We start from the raw sequence: 14,221 nt of genomic DNA on the forward strand, positions 1-14,221 counted from the left end.
ATTTTATACTGTTCAATTTATTCTTACCAGATTTTTTGTCATTTTGTCCTTTTGTTTCTTTCCATAGTCTTGGTGTGTTCTCAGTCTTGACTTCCAAAAGTCTTGGTCTTGTCTCCGTCTCTATAATCTCCAGTCAATAATATCTTGGTTTTGGTTCGTGTGGTCTTGACTACAGCATTACTTGACACACTTTATGTTTGTTTGGACAGAATTATTACCCACTGGGACTCAAACAAGAGAAAAATGTTTTTAAAATGATTTAGCAGAAAACATGTTTCTGCTAAATCGTTCTTTTGCTTTGACAAAACAGATTTTCCTTTCCCTTGTTGTATGTCAGCATGTCGTGCGCTCCTCTAACTCCATACTGTATATTCGCCTGCCTGCCCTCAAACTCCAACCAATCCTGAGTTGATATGACGGGAGCTGCAGGGAAGGTCAAGTTGTAATGTATTGTTTTGTACACACACACACACACACACACACACACACACACACTGAAGTCTCGTCTCCGTGGAAACGGCTACCTCTCATTTCCATGCAAGATCATGTTTTTTGACTCATCGAACACAATCAGCAGAATCAAAGCAGCTGTGATTTAGTTTTGACAGAGGGTTGATTTTCACAGACTCTTATACAATGACGAAAATCCTTTTTAACTACTTTATAGGCGGTCGTGTTCATTTACATTGAACCAAATAGTGTGTCGGCTGCATACAGCGCATACTGATTGGTTCCATTTCCATTTGTTACCTCTTTTTCTGTTTCCTTTGGCCCAAAGTCTCCTTCACAGTTGTTCCTTCTCTCTCATGAATGTTTGATGATGCCGTCAGTTGCTCTCCAAAATTTGCCGGCACGTGTTCGCACTCTGAAAAAGCATGTGTTCAAAAAACGTATCCCATAAAAATAATATAAATGGAATTGAACTGTTCTTGTATTAATCGGTTATCGTTAAACTTTTATTAAATTCATTTAAAGATAAAAAGTGTAAAAATAGTTATAGTTTAAAGTTTAAACTGCTGTAAACTTGTGTTTATTCACTATCCTCTTTTATCACAAACGAATGTGTTAGGAGGCCAGTACACATCTTATTTCTTTTTTTTTTCCATGTACACACACAGCTAGCACTTCCTGCCATCCTGGCACCCCGAGGACGAAGAGCCATATGTCTTTTTTACGTCGTCACAGCAACAATCTCCCTCTCCATCATGCACTTCACTTTTATTAAGCAGCAGGAGCAGGAGTCCACACAAGTGCCCTGCAGGCACAGTTAACCCAAGAAACAACCTTGTCAGCAGTCTTGTGTGAGTTTGCTGATTTATTTCGATCTGTTGCACCGATAGATAATAATTTGTGTTAGTTTTATTTGTGTTATTTTGTGTTTTATCGTTTAGGATTACTCAGCTGAATCTGTTTATCATGACGACTTGTCTATATTTTGTGAATGTCAAAATATAGGACATTTATTTCTCAGAAGTAATGTTTTTAAGAGAAATAGTACAATACTCATGATATTTTTAATACGTAAGTTTTAATGGCTCATCGTCTATCACTATCAAAGTAAATATTTGTATGAAAAACTTACTGATTATGTAGCATTGCTAATTAAGGTACAATAGAGATCCGGACATTATGTGACTATTTCTCTGAACACGCCTCCTCTGGCAGGAAAGTAGCAGTGCCGCGTTGATGGACTACATGACGAGGAGAGATAAAACTAGCGTTTATCAGTCAACTTTCCGTTCAAGAGCACTGACAGTCACTTTGATGAAAAGGACATATTTTCAAATCTGATCATACAAAGACTTTACAAGTTTGTACAATCTGGATTTATTTACACTTTATGCGTGGTCAAAATGACATTGAAGTTAGCCATTTAGTTTCACACAAGTCTTGGCAGTGATATTTAGGTACGTTATCAACTTAGCATCTGCCGCCACTTTAACTCTTTTACTGTCAAAGGCGTTAAATGACGTTTAGTAAAAACCTACGGAGGGCCGCCAAGGACGTTAAAAGACGTCCACCCATTTTTTTTTTTTTTTTGGGGAAACGGGTGGAGGGAAGCCTTGGCCAGCTGTGCTGAAAGTTTCAAGCAGATCTAGTTAGCTTAATGACAATTTTTTGCCCCTAGATGGCAGCAATGACTCTCTTTTGACAAGATTGGGTAGGCGTCAGTAGAAGACGTGAGGCGGAGCTAGAGGGGACAGTGGCTGGGGAAGGGAAGAGAACATGGCGACCGGTTGCAAGCAGCTCACGCTCGAGCATTTTTTTTCAAAGACGAAAAGCATCGACCAACGCTAAAGAGCACATTGATGACGACGATGATCATCATCGATGATGATGATGGTGACTCCGAGGTTGGAAGCATTGACGCGGCAGTAGAAGACGTGAGGCGGAGCTAGATGGCTGAAAAAGCGAACAATGGCGACCGGTTGCAGGCAGCTCACACTTGGGAATTTTTTTCAAAGACGAAAGGCATCGACCAACGCTAAAGAGCACATTGATGACGACGATGATCATCATCGATGATGATGATGGTGACTCCGAGGTTGACGCCGAAGTTGGAAGCGCTGACGTGGCGGCTATGACGACGTCATAAAGGTTCACGGGTTAGCGACGCTAACACCGGAAAACGCGGAGCACAACCGAGCACGCTCAGGCGGACGTTCAATCGGACGATGAAGAGTGCCCCGAGTCCAATGCATATTCATCGGAGCAGTGGGTACAGTCTGCTACTTGCTGTTCCCCGGAAAAAAAGGCCGTCAAGAAAGTGTAACGTCTGCACGCGAAAGGGACAATCGGTAGTGAAACTACTCTGTTGTGCAAATCCTGCTTCCTCTCCTTGCACGCAGGGGAGCGTTACAAAAAGAAAAACTGTATTTGAAACATCCACATAATTGTAAATAGTACCACAGTTGCACACATTTGTAAATAGTTTGCGAAATTGTTTTGTCAGTCAATTGTTACACTGTTGAATGGAAATAAACGTATTTTACATCTAAAAACACTTTTTCATTGTTGGTGGTAAGTGTTTTACAGAAGTAAAGCACTATTTAGGTGTTTGTGGCATCATTCATGGACAAAAAGAAGTGTAGAATTCACTAGAGTGCATGAAATAACATCGTTTCACAAAAAGCTCTTTTTCGCCGCTTTTTGTTTCAAAACAGAGCATTTCGGTGAAACTAACCATTTTCTATTGTTGATTACTGAAGAACGGAATAAGGTAGAAACAAACTTTCATTTGGTAGTATGTGTGTTTCCATAGTCCAAACACAACATTTTCTGTGGACCTTGAAAGATCAGTCAAAATGCTTAAATCGGCTGGCACTGGCGAGACATCCCGTTTCTGAAAACGTCTGGCAGTCAAAGAGTTAATTTATGCTGTAAAAAGTATTTATATTGTTGGTCAATTATTAAATTCAACTGCGTAATATGATTTATTAAACCGTAGCAGCACAAACAAACAAAACAGATTATTTCCCCCACATTTTGTGTGGTAACTTGCCTGAAGCTAGCCTCCAACGAGGCTAACAAGTTAGCATCTGCTGATTCAGCGACCATGTACAAAGTGCCCGATCACATCTTTCGCCTTTGTTTAGTAACTATACAATCGATCTACACGACTAAATGATTCAGTAATTGACTCACCTGTTATGATGTGATCGCTACACAAGCAATGAGGAGGATCCCAAATCCTCCGACTTGTTGTTCACCCTTTTTATGGCTGCTGTGATCCATTGGCTACGCATTGGTTCCTCTTTTGGTAGTCTGGAGAATGCTCAATCCTTTTTTTGCCTCTTCTCTGTTGCAGCTGGTCCATAACAGCTGTCAATCATTGTTAAAGTGTGGCGTTTTAAAGTGGCAGGCGCAATTTCTATGCTTCCAAAATGGCTGCGCTAACGCGTGATGTCAAAGTCCGGGTCTCTATTGGCCACCAGATGTCACTGTGTGGAGAATTTCAAACGTTCCAACTGTTTGTTTTTTTCTGAATCAATTGTTCAAAATAATATTTTTCAATGCACTATTTCTGCCATCCCTTGTAACATCTCACATATTATTGTCATTAACAAATAATCAGTAGAGAGCGCGGACGTAGTACCCCACTACCAGAAATTATGCAGTCAAGATTCCCACATTTGGGGAATTTGCAGGGGTCAGCACTACCAGAGTGCAATGGCTGAGCCTCACCCTGGGTGAACCACCTTCTTGATCATGGTATTATCCCCTGCCAGGTAAGTATGAGTTGCGTAAGTCACTAGGCCAAAGTCTTTAACACACATCCCACCTTCAGTCACGGGCTCATCTGCTGCACACATAAATACACATACATACACTCAATGGATGATGCAGCACTCGTATACCAGTTTAAGTAGTATCTTTTAGTCATTATGTTAACAAAATCATTTTGATTAGTTTAAAAAAAAGTTTTCATGCATTGCTGGTTTATTCAAAGGGAGAATAGTCCCTCATGCCTTTACACTTCCTGTGTGGTCACTGGTCAGGATTCAGGAACAGGTTGATGCTGACGTACCTCACACACTCTTTAGCAACACTTAATAGTTACTCGGACAATCACAGGTTTCTATTACATTTTTTCACAAAAAGCCATATTTCTACAATTTCTCTTTAAAGTAAAATTTCTGCTTTGTCTTCGCTTTCGTGGCATTTATTTGTCTAAATGCAAAACACGTAAAAAGAAGCACAGAGATTTGGATAAATATTTATATTTCATTTAAATTAATGTATAGAAATATATACGTATTATCCCCACATACGTTACAGCACTCATCACTACTGACAAGACTAATTTATTTGCTTATGACACTAAGAGGGGGGTGCAGCGTTCCTGGAGGTTAGTTATGTGACGTTCACGAAAGATTTGAGTCTTTTGAACAGCTCTTCTACGTGAACGATGGGAACTGAGTCTTTATAGAGCCGTTCAAAAATTGACTGAAATTTTCGTCATATTGTCTCCACAGTTTGTGTCGCCATGAGACTCGCGCAGCGTACCCATTTTTTGTTGACCTCCTGCAACCCCTCCGAAGGGTTTGTTTTGGATTGTCTGGGACGTTTCTGGGCAGAGACTCAACGTTTTTCTTTCAGCCAAGCGGCGGAGGGCAAGCTACTATCAGTGGCATATGCAAATTGGGCTGTGCGAAGTGCGAACCCCGCTCTTGATCGGTGGGCCGATTTCAAGCTCGTTTCTGGTTGGCTGCTGTCCTCGGCTTCCTCGAGCATCAGTTTTGAATGTTGTGTTTACAAATAGCAACGGAAAAATATCGGACAGCAACTTTACATCATAGTTATGAAGCAAACAATTAGCCATCTAAACAAAATAAGCTAGCTAGATACTCAAGTACAAAGTAAAATTATAATTAAAAAATATATTTATTGGACACAATTTATATATATACAGTATATATTTTTCAGGTCATATAACATGATGTCCATGATGTCTACATACCAGTTGCTAAAAAAGTAACCTTTTTACATAATTGTGAGACGGTACAACTTAACCAACTGTCTTGTGGATGATACAAATTCTTATCTATAAACGTTTTTTGTTTATTTTAAGTCCCAAATTGGTTAGTTCTGTTTGGTCACACCACATGATAATTCATAAAATAGTCATCGTCGGGCAAGCTTATCTGTCAATGACTCATATATTAATGTTGTCAAGTGATTAAAATGTTTTAACTAATCGCACAATTTTCCGTACTTACCGGTAATCGCGATTAATCACATTTTTCTACTTCTGCTTCTACTTTTTTTCTTATTAGCTTGTAACAGATATTAACTTGAGTAAAATCTTGTAATTAATGTAAAATCATCAACTAGAAAGTAGAAAGTATATTTAGAACCACAGACTGTTCTAATAGCTTTCTTTGATCCTTGAATAGAGTACTTCTCATAAAAACAATTCTCAGAAATTACTTGAGTTTTCTATATGTATAATTTTTTTATCCCATCTCTGAATGAAAATCAAGTGGCACTTGAGCAAAAGGTTTTCTCACCAAATTCGCAGCATACATTTTTGCAGTGTATTTGTGAGTGACTTTGCAAAACTGCAATTTGCCTGGAATTTTGTGCTCTCATGTTCACTTATCACGTTACCTCAACGGGTGTCAATGTTAGTGAGGGCCTTTGCTATGATAGGGTAGACTGATTGTTCTATAAACTTGGTGTGTGTTGCATAATTTACAGCTAAATCCTGTCCCCAAGGATTAGCCATAATAGAATAATATTCAGGGTTCAATTTGGCTGAAAGTAAAAGCTAGAGGGCTCATTTTTACTAAACAAAGGATGCTGGGATGATGTAATGTGCATTTGTGGCGTGTTGTTCGATTACATTCGGCCTCTCGATAAATGATGATTCACTTGATGCAGCTGACAGCTTGAGTAAGCCTCTTTAGTGTCATAGTGCGCACAAGGCGTCGTGGATGGCAACTGGGACAAAAGTGCAAGGACAGTGGATGGGAGAGGCTGAGCGGATGTGTGTTTGCAGGCTATCTTGGACCACAAAGAGTCCAAGTGGGAGTTTGGATGAAAGGGAAGAGGAAGGGCTTTGACTCATCTAACCCTTGGGCTCTGCATTTCAAAATGTATCTCTTATCCTCTCTTCATTTTTTCCTGCTGGCATCTTTGTAGCCATAAACTTGACACAATGTAAAAACAGTTTATGATGCGTACCCAGCCGTCTTTTTTTCAGGGAAGAAAAAGAGGGGAGGCTGATGGCTGACACATGAAGAGAGGGAGGCAAATGTTAATTCATTAACCATCACTCTCAGAGGTCTGTTTTTGTTTAATACTGGCTCAATGTCTAAAAAGAGACGCATCATATCCCACCGCCTTACAGGACATTAGATCCATTCATCCTATCCATCCATTTTCTATAACATTTGTCCTCATTATAGTCACAGGTGAGCTGGAGTCAGTCCTAGCTGACTTTGGCTGATCAAAATTTAATAATGATTTTGTCTTTTCTTACCATTAAAATCAAAGAAAAATGATAAATGTTAAAGAATGGCGCAAAGTGTGTAATAGTTTCGGGTCAAATGAACTTAACATGAATGCACCACCATGCGGTTTAAACTGTTTAATGACACCCCAGTTGGAGTTTACTGAAAACGAAACACTTTTAAAAAAAAATTATTCATATTTATTTGATAATCAACACAAATATCTTATGCCCTATTGCACTTGTTTATTTCACTAGTAACAATTAATAATAAACCGATGAATGAAACAAAACCTAAATAAGGTGGTCTTTCTTTTTTTTCTAATTCAAAGTGTCACAATCATAAAAACGGACGAGAACTGTGCCATGGCTCTGAAATGTATAAGAAAATTGATGCTAGACTAGTTAATGCCAGTTCAAGCTTAACGCAGAAACGTTTGTGGGATGTTACCCATACTGTACTGGACAAAAACACTGACGCAAAAGTCCTTTTGGCCACAAAATATTATTTAATTGATTGTTAAAAATAAGTAAGGGGAGAGATGTAGTAGAGTTCATGTAAGAGTGTATGAGTTAATGTAGAGTTCATTTGTATGTGTGCACTGCTAACCTGGAACAATCCCTGGCAAATTTCTGACAATCATTTTGCAGATTAGAGCAGAGAGAAGAGTGTCTAGACAAAAGTGCTCTAGTATCACAATGCGGATGGATGAAATTCCTTGACTTTTTGTCTATTTTTAGAAAGCCTATTGCTGCGTAAACACCACAAATAACTTCCCTCCCTGCGGTTATTTTGCATAGCTCATTGAAGGCACCTACTACTTTTCAACGGCAATAATCCAAGCCTTTGTGTCATGTTGCATACATACTAGCTCATGTATATGTAATGTACAAAGATACATTCTGAACTGCAACAGCTCAATCAATAAAATAAATACTGAAATGGCTAAACTGCAATTACATTTTCTGTTTTCTCTTAAAGAGAACACGTACACACAAGCACTGACGCACACGCTGAAGACAGACCTCATATTGGACTGTTAAATACAAAACAAACAAATAAAAGTAGAAGCCAGAAAAGAGTTTGGCGGTCATTAGACCACAACCTCCATAAAAGAAAACATTAAAAACTACATTCAAATAAGAGCAAATTTGTGCAGGAAATATTCATAAAACCTGTAAATGCTGGGGTGGATCCACTCAATAGATTTTTGTCTTCTCTCTCTATGAGAACATTCCACCACAAAAATAAAACTTATTTTACAGCAAGATTTTGCTTACAAAACATGCATATTTGCAAAGCAGAGGCCGACTTTTGTTACGCCACATTCTGATGAGGCACGATTGTTAATTCAGTGATTTGATTATTAATCCTTTGGTAGAAAACGTAACATTCGTTCAAGCCAAAAATAAGCAGATGATGGGAAAAGTCCAAGGCAGCTGGAGGACTGTTTACATTTTTTGAAAGGAACACTATAGCCTAAAATACGCTGTGGGAGTTCTTAGTTCAACATGTCACTGTAGTAGCCATGATTTGCAATTGTTGTCTTGTTTGCTGGCAAACACAAATCTGTAACTTGGTAAATCCCTCCAACAATATTGCTGATCATGCATTTTTCTATTTCCTGTTCTTTTGGCAAACATATTTCTTGATCATTTCCAGCTGTCAGAGTTGAGAGTATTTGGAAACGCATGCACAGACTGTGTAATGATGTATTTGATAGTCAAGAACGAACCACCGAGTCCGATCTTGCATCTTCAGCCACGTATTTGGTTCAACTAGTCCTCAGCACAGCACTTCATGTAAAACATCGACATGTTCATCTGTCAGAACACGTTTCGATTCGATGATTAGAATGTCACACAAAAGGCACAAAGTGGGGCTGCCTGTACTATGTGTTGCACATATATATACTGTAATTTGTTTCCTGCTGTACATTATTGCCTGTACACTATTTCAGAGAAACACCGTTCGTATGACTTGCCTTAAACCAGACATTTCTTATTAAATACTGGTTTATGTATGTGTTTATAAATGAGGAATAAAACAGATGTACTGAATAAATAAATAACCTTTACGTGTGAACTGGAGGATGGGGGGGAAAGTTGGGCCAAATAACTGAAAACACAAGAAACAATAACTTGTTATTGTTTGGCTTTGAAAACAAAGTGCTTGAGGCAGGTCTGAGCGTTCTGAGGTCAGCACTCATTTCTCGTAGTCCAGGACCTGCCAGACGATGAGGTGGCTGCGTTCAGCTATCGATAGGGGGGACTGAAGTTTCATTGGGCCATCCTCCCCTTCAGCCGCTTCCCCCTCCTCATCCCCTGGAGACAAAAAAAGTCAAAAAGAGACATAGGCATTTTTTTCACAACTTTAAACAGTTCCCTATGGAGGACCAAAACTGCCAAAAATTAAAATAAATACAGTAAATGAATGAATAAACAAATAAAGAAATACATTAAACATGGTTATAAAAAATATAATTCAAAAATTAAATACAAAAAATAGATATAAATGGAAATAAAAAAAACAAATATCTATAAATAAATAAAAGTAAAAATAAATACACAACTAAAAAACGAGATTAAAAAATATAAATAATGTGGAAATACAAAAATAAATATATAAATAGAATTAAATATGAATAAATAAATAAAAACGCTTTGCTCTCACATGAATTTATTTCATGCTGCAGATGCTGTGTCAGGTCAAAATGTTATTCAAATGAGGGGGCGGTCCTAAGCGTGTCTTGGGTTTGGCTCCACTGTTGCAAACCGCCTTTTACTGATAAGAGTAAGCGAGTAAGTAAGAGAGAGTAAGCGGGTCGGCAAACAAGGAAGTCTCGCATGGAGAGCCCCAGCAATGTCACCACAATTTGTTGTTGTGTAATATATATTTTTTGTTTCCATTTAATGTTTGAATTATATTATTTATATCCGTTTTTAACTTTCTGTTTTATTCATTTATTTATTTTTTAATTTTGGCAGTTTTGGTCCTTAATAGTTCCCATTATATTGGGTACTGATGAGCTCTAATACAAAGAGAAAAGGACTGTTTAGAGATCAAGTGGGATTTCTAATAAAGCCTCAATGAACAGTACAGGGAATATATACTGTACAGTATGTCTTATACTGCCCTCAGGTGGCCAAAGTGGGCACACCAGAAGGACCAGCATTGATATGATGCCATGTGACAAAAAGTGTTCAAATTCTTTTTAACTATGTCATTACTTTATGTATTTATAAAGGGCTATATTATGGGGTGCTATTTTTCAGCTCACTCAGATGCATTTTCAGAAATAGCAAAAAAAAAAAACAGTTGTTTAAGTTCACACTTGAAGGGTGGCCAAAGACAAAAAATATAATTTTCATATATGTCCGCTTTAAATAGGTAACTCACCCATCCTGAAATCAATGTAACCTTCTCCTCCACTCATCACCAGCATAGACTGGGTTCCATCCTGAGATGGAGCATCTGATGTCTTGTCATCTCCACCGCTGGATGTAGATGGGAGGGCATGACCTGAAACAACAACAAACAACAACTTACTCTAAACTGATGGGACTCCCTTTCTTACTATCATCAATTTCAGCATCTCCTTCCCACAGGAGACCCACATCCTTTTCTAATTATCTTGTTAATGAATAACTAGTTGCAATAATTATAGCCTTCTAGCTGTGGTACCTCTTCTACCTTCCATTTCGTGTTCACCAAAGACTCAGGCAATGATCACATGATTAGGTCTCCACTGAGATCAAATCTGTTCCCTGTGGATTTGATTCTATTCCCTAACTTGCAAATCCAAATGATTTTTTATGATAATATGGATGGATGTCCATGTTTATGGATCCTTGTGTATGGAATCAAGAGCTTTTGATTTACCTGGGACGGCGGTGAAGAACTTAACGGCATCGCGGTGCCCATGGAAACAGAGCTGGGCGTGGGCCATGGAGCAGTATGGAACAAATGTCCCTGCTGCTACTTTGTCACTGCTGTCATCACCGTAGACTCGAATCACACTCCCTGGGTGGTTGCCTGACCCCTTGGCTAACTTGTTAGCTGCTAAAATAAACACAAGGTTAACAGTTGATAGTCTTTTACTATGATTAAAAAAAATAATAATCAGATCTTCTGTTTTAAATTAATATTTGAAAAAAAAACAACTGGAGTGGATCCTGCATTCCTCAGTATTTAACCATCTCGTATGAATCCATCTACGTAACCATCTATCTAGCATTTATCTATCTAATAAGTTGGTTTTGATTAGACTTTACACGATCTGATCACCTTGATCGTGATTGGACGATATTTGGCATTTTATGCAAATAACTGTAATCAGTCAATGATGATATTGATCGGATCTTTGAACTAAAACATTACAGCAAAAAATAAAAAATAAAACTCATTCACTCTGAAGTTGTTCTGTGCTGCCATAGTGTATGTGTGAGCCCGAAAAGCTTGTGGAAAGCCTTTGCACTGGAAGGCGGAAGTTCCGTCTCCGCGCCCTCAACCATCCAATCACAAAGTAAAAGCTTTTTTTTTTTCTGGTAAAAAGCCTGAAAATCATTTTATTTACATTAAATAAAATAACTAACTGCAGTATGTGTTATTTATTCAATTTCAACATCTCTTTATTTCAAAATAGCTTTCATCACTCAGCGTAAGTAATATTAACTTCCAGCCACACACACATTCAGCCAATCACAGATGCAACTAGCAGGCAAGTGTGTTTGGACAAACACGGAAATACAGACGTGCTAACTTTTGCTAAACAAGGATAAGAGAAAATGACGGTTATATTAAACATTGAGACGAGCTATGTTAGAAAATCAACACAGTTTGCATAGATAGTGGGGGAATCTCTGCCACAGCCAATAGGTTTTCACACGGTGCCCTAAGCAGATATAAAAAGTGGACAAACACAGCCAGCTTTAGCGGCACAAACAGAATGTGAAGCCTAGTAGCCGGTAAGTAATTGAATTGGCTTGTTTACAGCTGTTGAGCCAAGATAGCAATAGCACCTAGCATTAGGTTTTAGCAAAACCTTCAGTGTAATATTTTCTTATAATATAACTTTTGGAGTTTATTTTTATTTTTCCCGATACATTCTAATGGCTGCCAATTATATGTGGCAGGGGTTACACTGTAGAGTAAATATACAAGCTGTTTAACTACACATAGTTCTCCATCTTCTGATTGAATTGGACAATGAGTACCGTTTTTTTCCAAACTCGCTGATTGACCCCAAAAATCCTGACCGCGTAAAGCCATTTCTTTATCAAACAGGAAATAAACAAGCTATTTGAATAGACATGTTGCTCCATTTTATGATTCGATCGGTAATCGGTTATCTTTTTTTTCTAAAGTCGCTGATCAGCGATCCCCAAAAATCCCGATGATGTAAAGCCTTGTTTTGATATAACGTCATGAAATCAATGAGTGCTTTTGGGGACACCTTGTACATCATTTTACATTCAATACTCACTCTCTGCTAGAGGGATGGAAATGATGACTCCATTTCCAGTCCCAATCCACAGACGATTACATGACACCATGAGAGCCGTGATGCGCACAAATGAGAAGCCCAGTTTCCCCGTACCTGAAAAAGTGTGCAAATCATTGTCCTAGATTGCAACCCTCACTTTCCCTTGAAATCTTAACCTGTGTGCAACGGTGGATACATATTTCATTTCAGATAATGAACCAACCCAACATCTTGCTGACATAAGGCTCAATGTCCACATCCTGAAGGTGCTGGAAAGTGTGGGCGTGGAAGAGCCTGAGGGTGGAGTCCAGCCTGATGGACACCCAGATGCCGTCACCGTCCCATGCCAACTGACGCACCTGGCTCTCCTTACGGGGGTGTGCATCGAATGACTTCTGCAGGGTCACATCAACACAAATGTATCAATTTCAAATTTCAAATGTATTATTATAGCACCAAACGGCACAATAATCGATTGATTCTACCTTTGGCCACAATGTCACACAGGATTCTAGTTAAGGTAAGCAATTTTAAACTATAAAGAAAAACTTTTCCGCAGTTAGAAGCGCAAGTTTACAATCCCACCAGAACCTCAACATCACTGCCGTCAACAAGATTATGGAACAGGGATTTTGGGTGCCAGTCCAAGATCCACTACTCTTGGTCTCTTTTTGTGTAAAATAACAAATTGTTGACTAATCAAAAGTGTTGAAAATAGCTTGCACTCTTTGACATTGCAATGTTAATGGTTGAACAAACATGCCGTTTTGTTGGGTCTCCTGAAAAGTTGATTTTGGCAGTACAAGAATTCCGCCCAATTCTTCTTCATTTTTTTTGACTGTGTGTGTTAAACTCCGAAATGACTTACAGTCCAAAAAATTCAGTAATCAGTGTGCTCTCTTAAAATAAATAGCAACATGAACCAAAGGGCTGTTGTGTAAATTGCATTTCTTTTTGTCAAAATTCGTGTTTCAATTCTACTAAAAGAAGAGTCATGCAAGCAATGTGGAAGTATAAATAAATGATTTTCCCTCACAAAGTTTGAAGTCATTCAATAACAAGAAATGGAACTTCAATGTTACTTTACCTCAATCTTCATAGCTTTAGGCTGCACCACGTAGATCTTATTTCTGAAACCACACCACACCTTGTCATGTACTGCAGTCATGCAGCGAATGGAGTGGTGAGGTTTTCCCAAGTCGAGCAGGTGGTAGTTAGTCAGATCCCACTGTCCATCTGGAACAAAATAATGGAAGAAAACACAAATTTACTTTACCTTGATTTTAGTAACGATAGACCAATATGGTTTTCTCAATACCAATATCGAGATTATTGGTAGTCAAGGAGGCCGATACCTGCATAACTTTCATGCGGATATTCATTTGCAGTAAATGAAAAAAATATTATCATCTAAATTTTTTAAAATAACTTTGTTGAAATGCCATTAAGCATGTTGGTAAAACAACTTTCAGTTTTTTTTAGCACTTTGAAGGTTTTTCCTTTTAATTTTAAACATTATAAGGAATAGACAGCTTTGTTTTTTATTATTGTTTTATAAAATTATAACAAAAATTGCAGGGAGCTTCCAGGGTCATCACCTTCTGTTAAGCTAAACTAAGTAAATAGCTCCATAAAGTTTTCTACTGTAAATAAAGTTTTCCAAAATGTAATCATAATTTCTTAATTTGATTACAGTAATTTCTGGACTATAAGCCGCTACTTTTTTCCACTTGCATTCAACCCTGCGGCTAATACAAAGGTGCGGCTTATCCATCGGATC

At 38.2% G+C, this 14,221-nt stretch overlaps 1 protein-coding gene, 1 long non-coding RNA gene and 1 other non-coding gene across 10 annotated transcripts in view; all 3 read right to left on the minus strand.

Annotated features, from left to right (window-relative positions):
• Positions 1–201: 201 nt before the first annotated feature.
• Positions 202–3,911, minus strand: LOC144038377 (uncharacterized). Its single transcript, XR_013289216.1, has 3 exons — positions 3,646–3,911; positions 751–865; positions 202–423 (listed from the first exon to the last, which is right to left on the minus strand). It is a non-coding gene; the product is annotated as an uncharacterized LOC144038377 (long non-coding RNA).
• A 163-nt stretch (positions 3,912–4,074) lies between these two features.
• Positions 4,075–4,237, minus strand: LOC144038945 (U1 spliceosomal RNA). The gene has a single exon (XR_013289316.1). It is a non-coding gene; the product is annotated as a U1 spliceosomal RNA (small nuclear RNA).
• Positions 4,238–7,441: 3,204 nt separating this feature from the next.
• Positions 7,442–14,221, minus strand: part of spag9b (sperm associated antigen 9b) — a 41,041-nt gene continuing 34,261 nt past the window's right edge. For 5 of the 8 annotated variants that reach the window (XM_077550475.1, XM_077550472.1, XM_077550476.1 and 2 more), the window contains 6 exons: positions 13,529–13,677; positions 12,665–12,836; positions 12,442–12,555; positions 10,839–11,018; positions 10,356–10,478; positions 7,442–9,280 (listed from right to left, as the gene is read on the minus strand). In XM_077550475.1, coding sequence (XP_077406601.1) covers positions 9,162–9,280; positions 10,356–10,478; positions 10,839–11,018; positions 12,442–12,555; positions 12,665–12,836; positions 13,529–13,677 — 857 coding nt within the window. In that variant the 3' untranslated portion in view covers positions 7,442–9,161. The remainder of the gene's footprint in view (positions 9,281–10,355; positions 10,479–10,838; positions 11,019–12,441; positions 12,556–12,664; positions 12,837–13,528; positions 13,678–14,221) is intronic. The other 3 variants (XM_077550474.1, XM_077550478.1, XM_077550479.1) reach the window with 1 other exon arrangement.

The sequence above is a fragment of the Vanacampus margaritifer genome, chromosome 18 (assembly GCF_051991255.1).
Source record: "Vanacampus margaritifer isolate UIUO_Vmar chromosome 18, RoL_Vmar_1.0, whole genome shotgun sequence".
Taxonomy (NCBI): Eukaryota; Metazoa; Chordata; class Actinopteri; order Syngnathiformes; family Syngnathidae; genus Vanacampus; species Vanacampus margaritifer.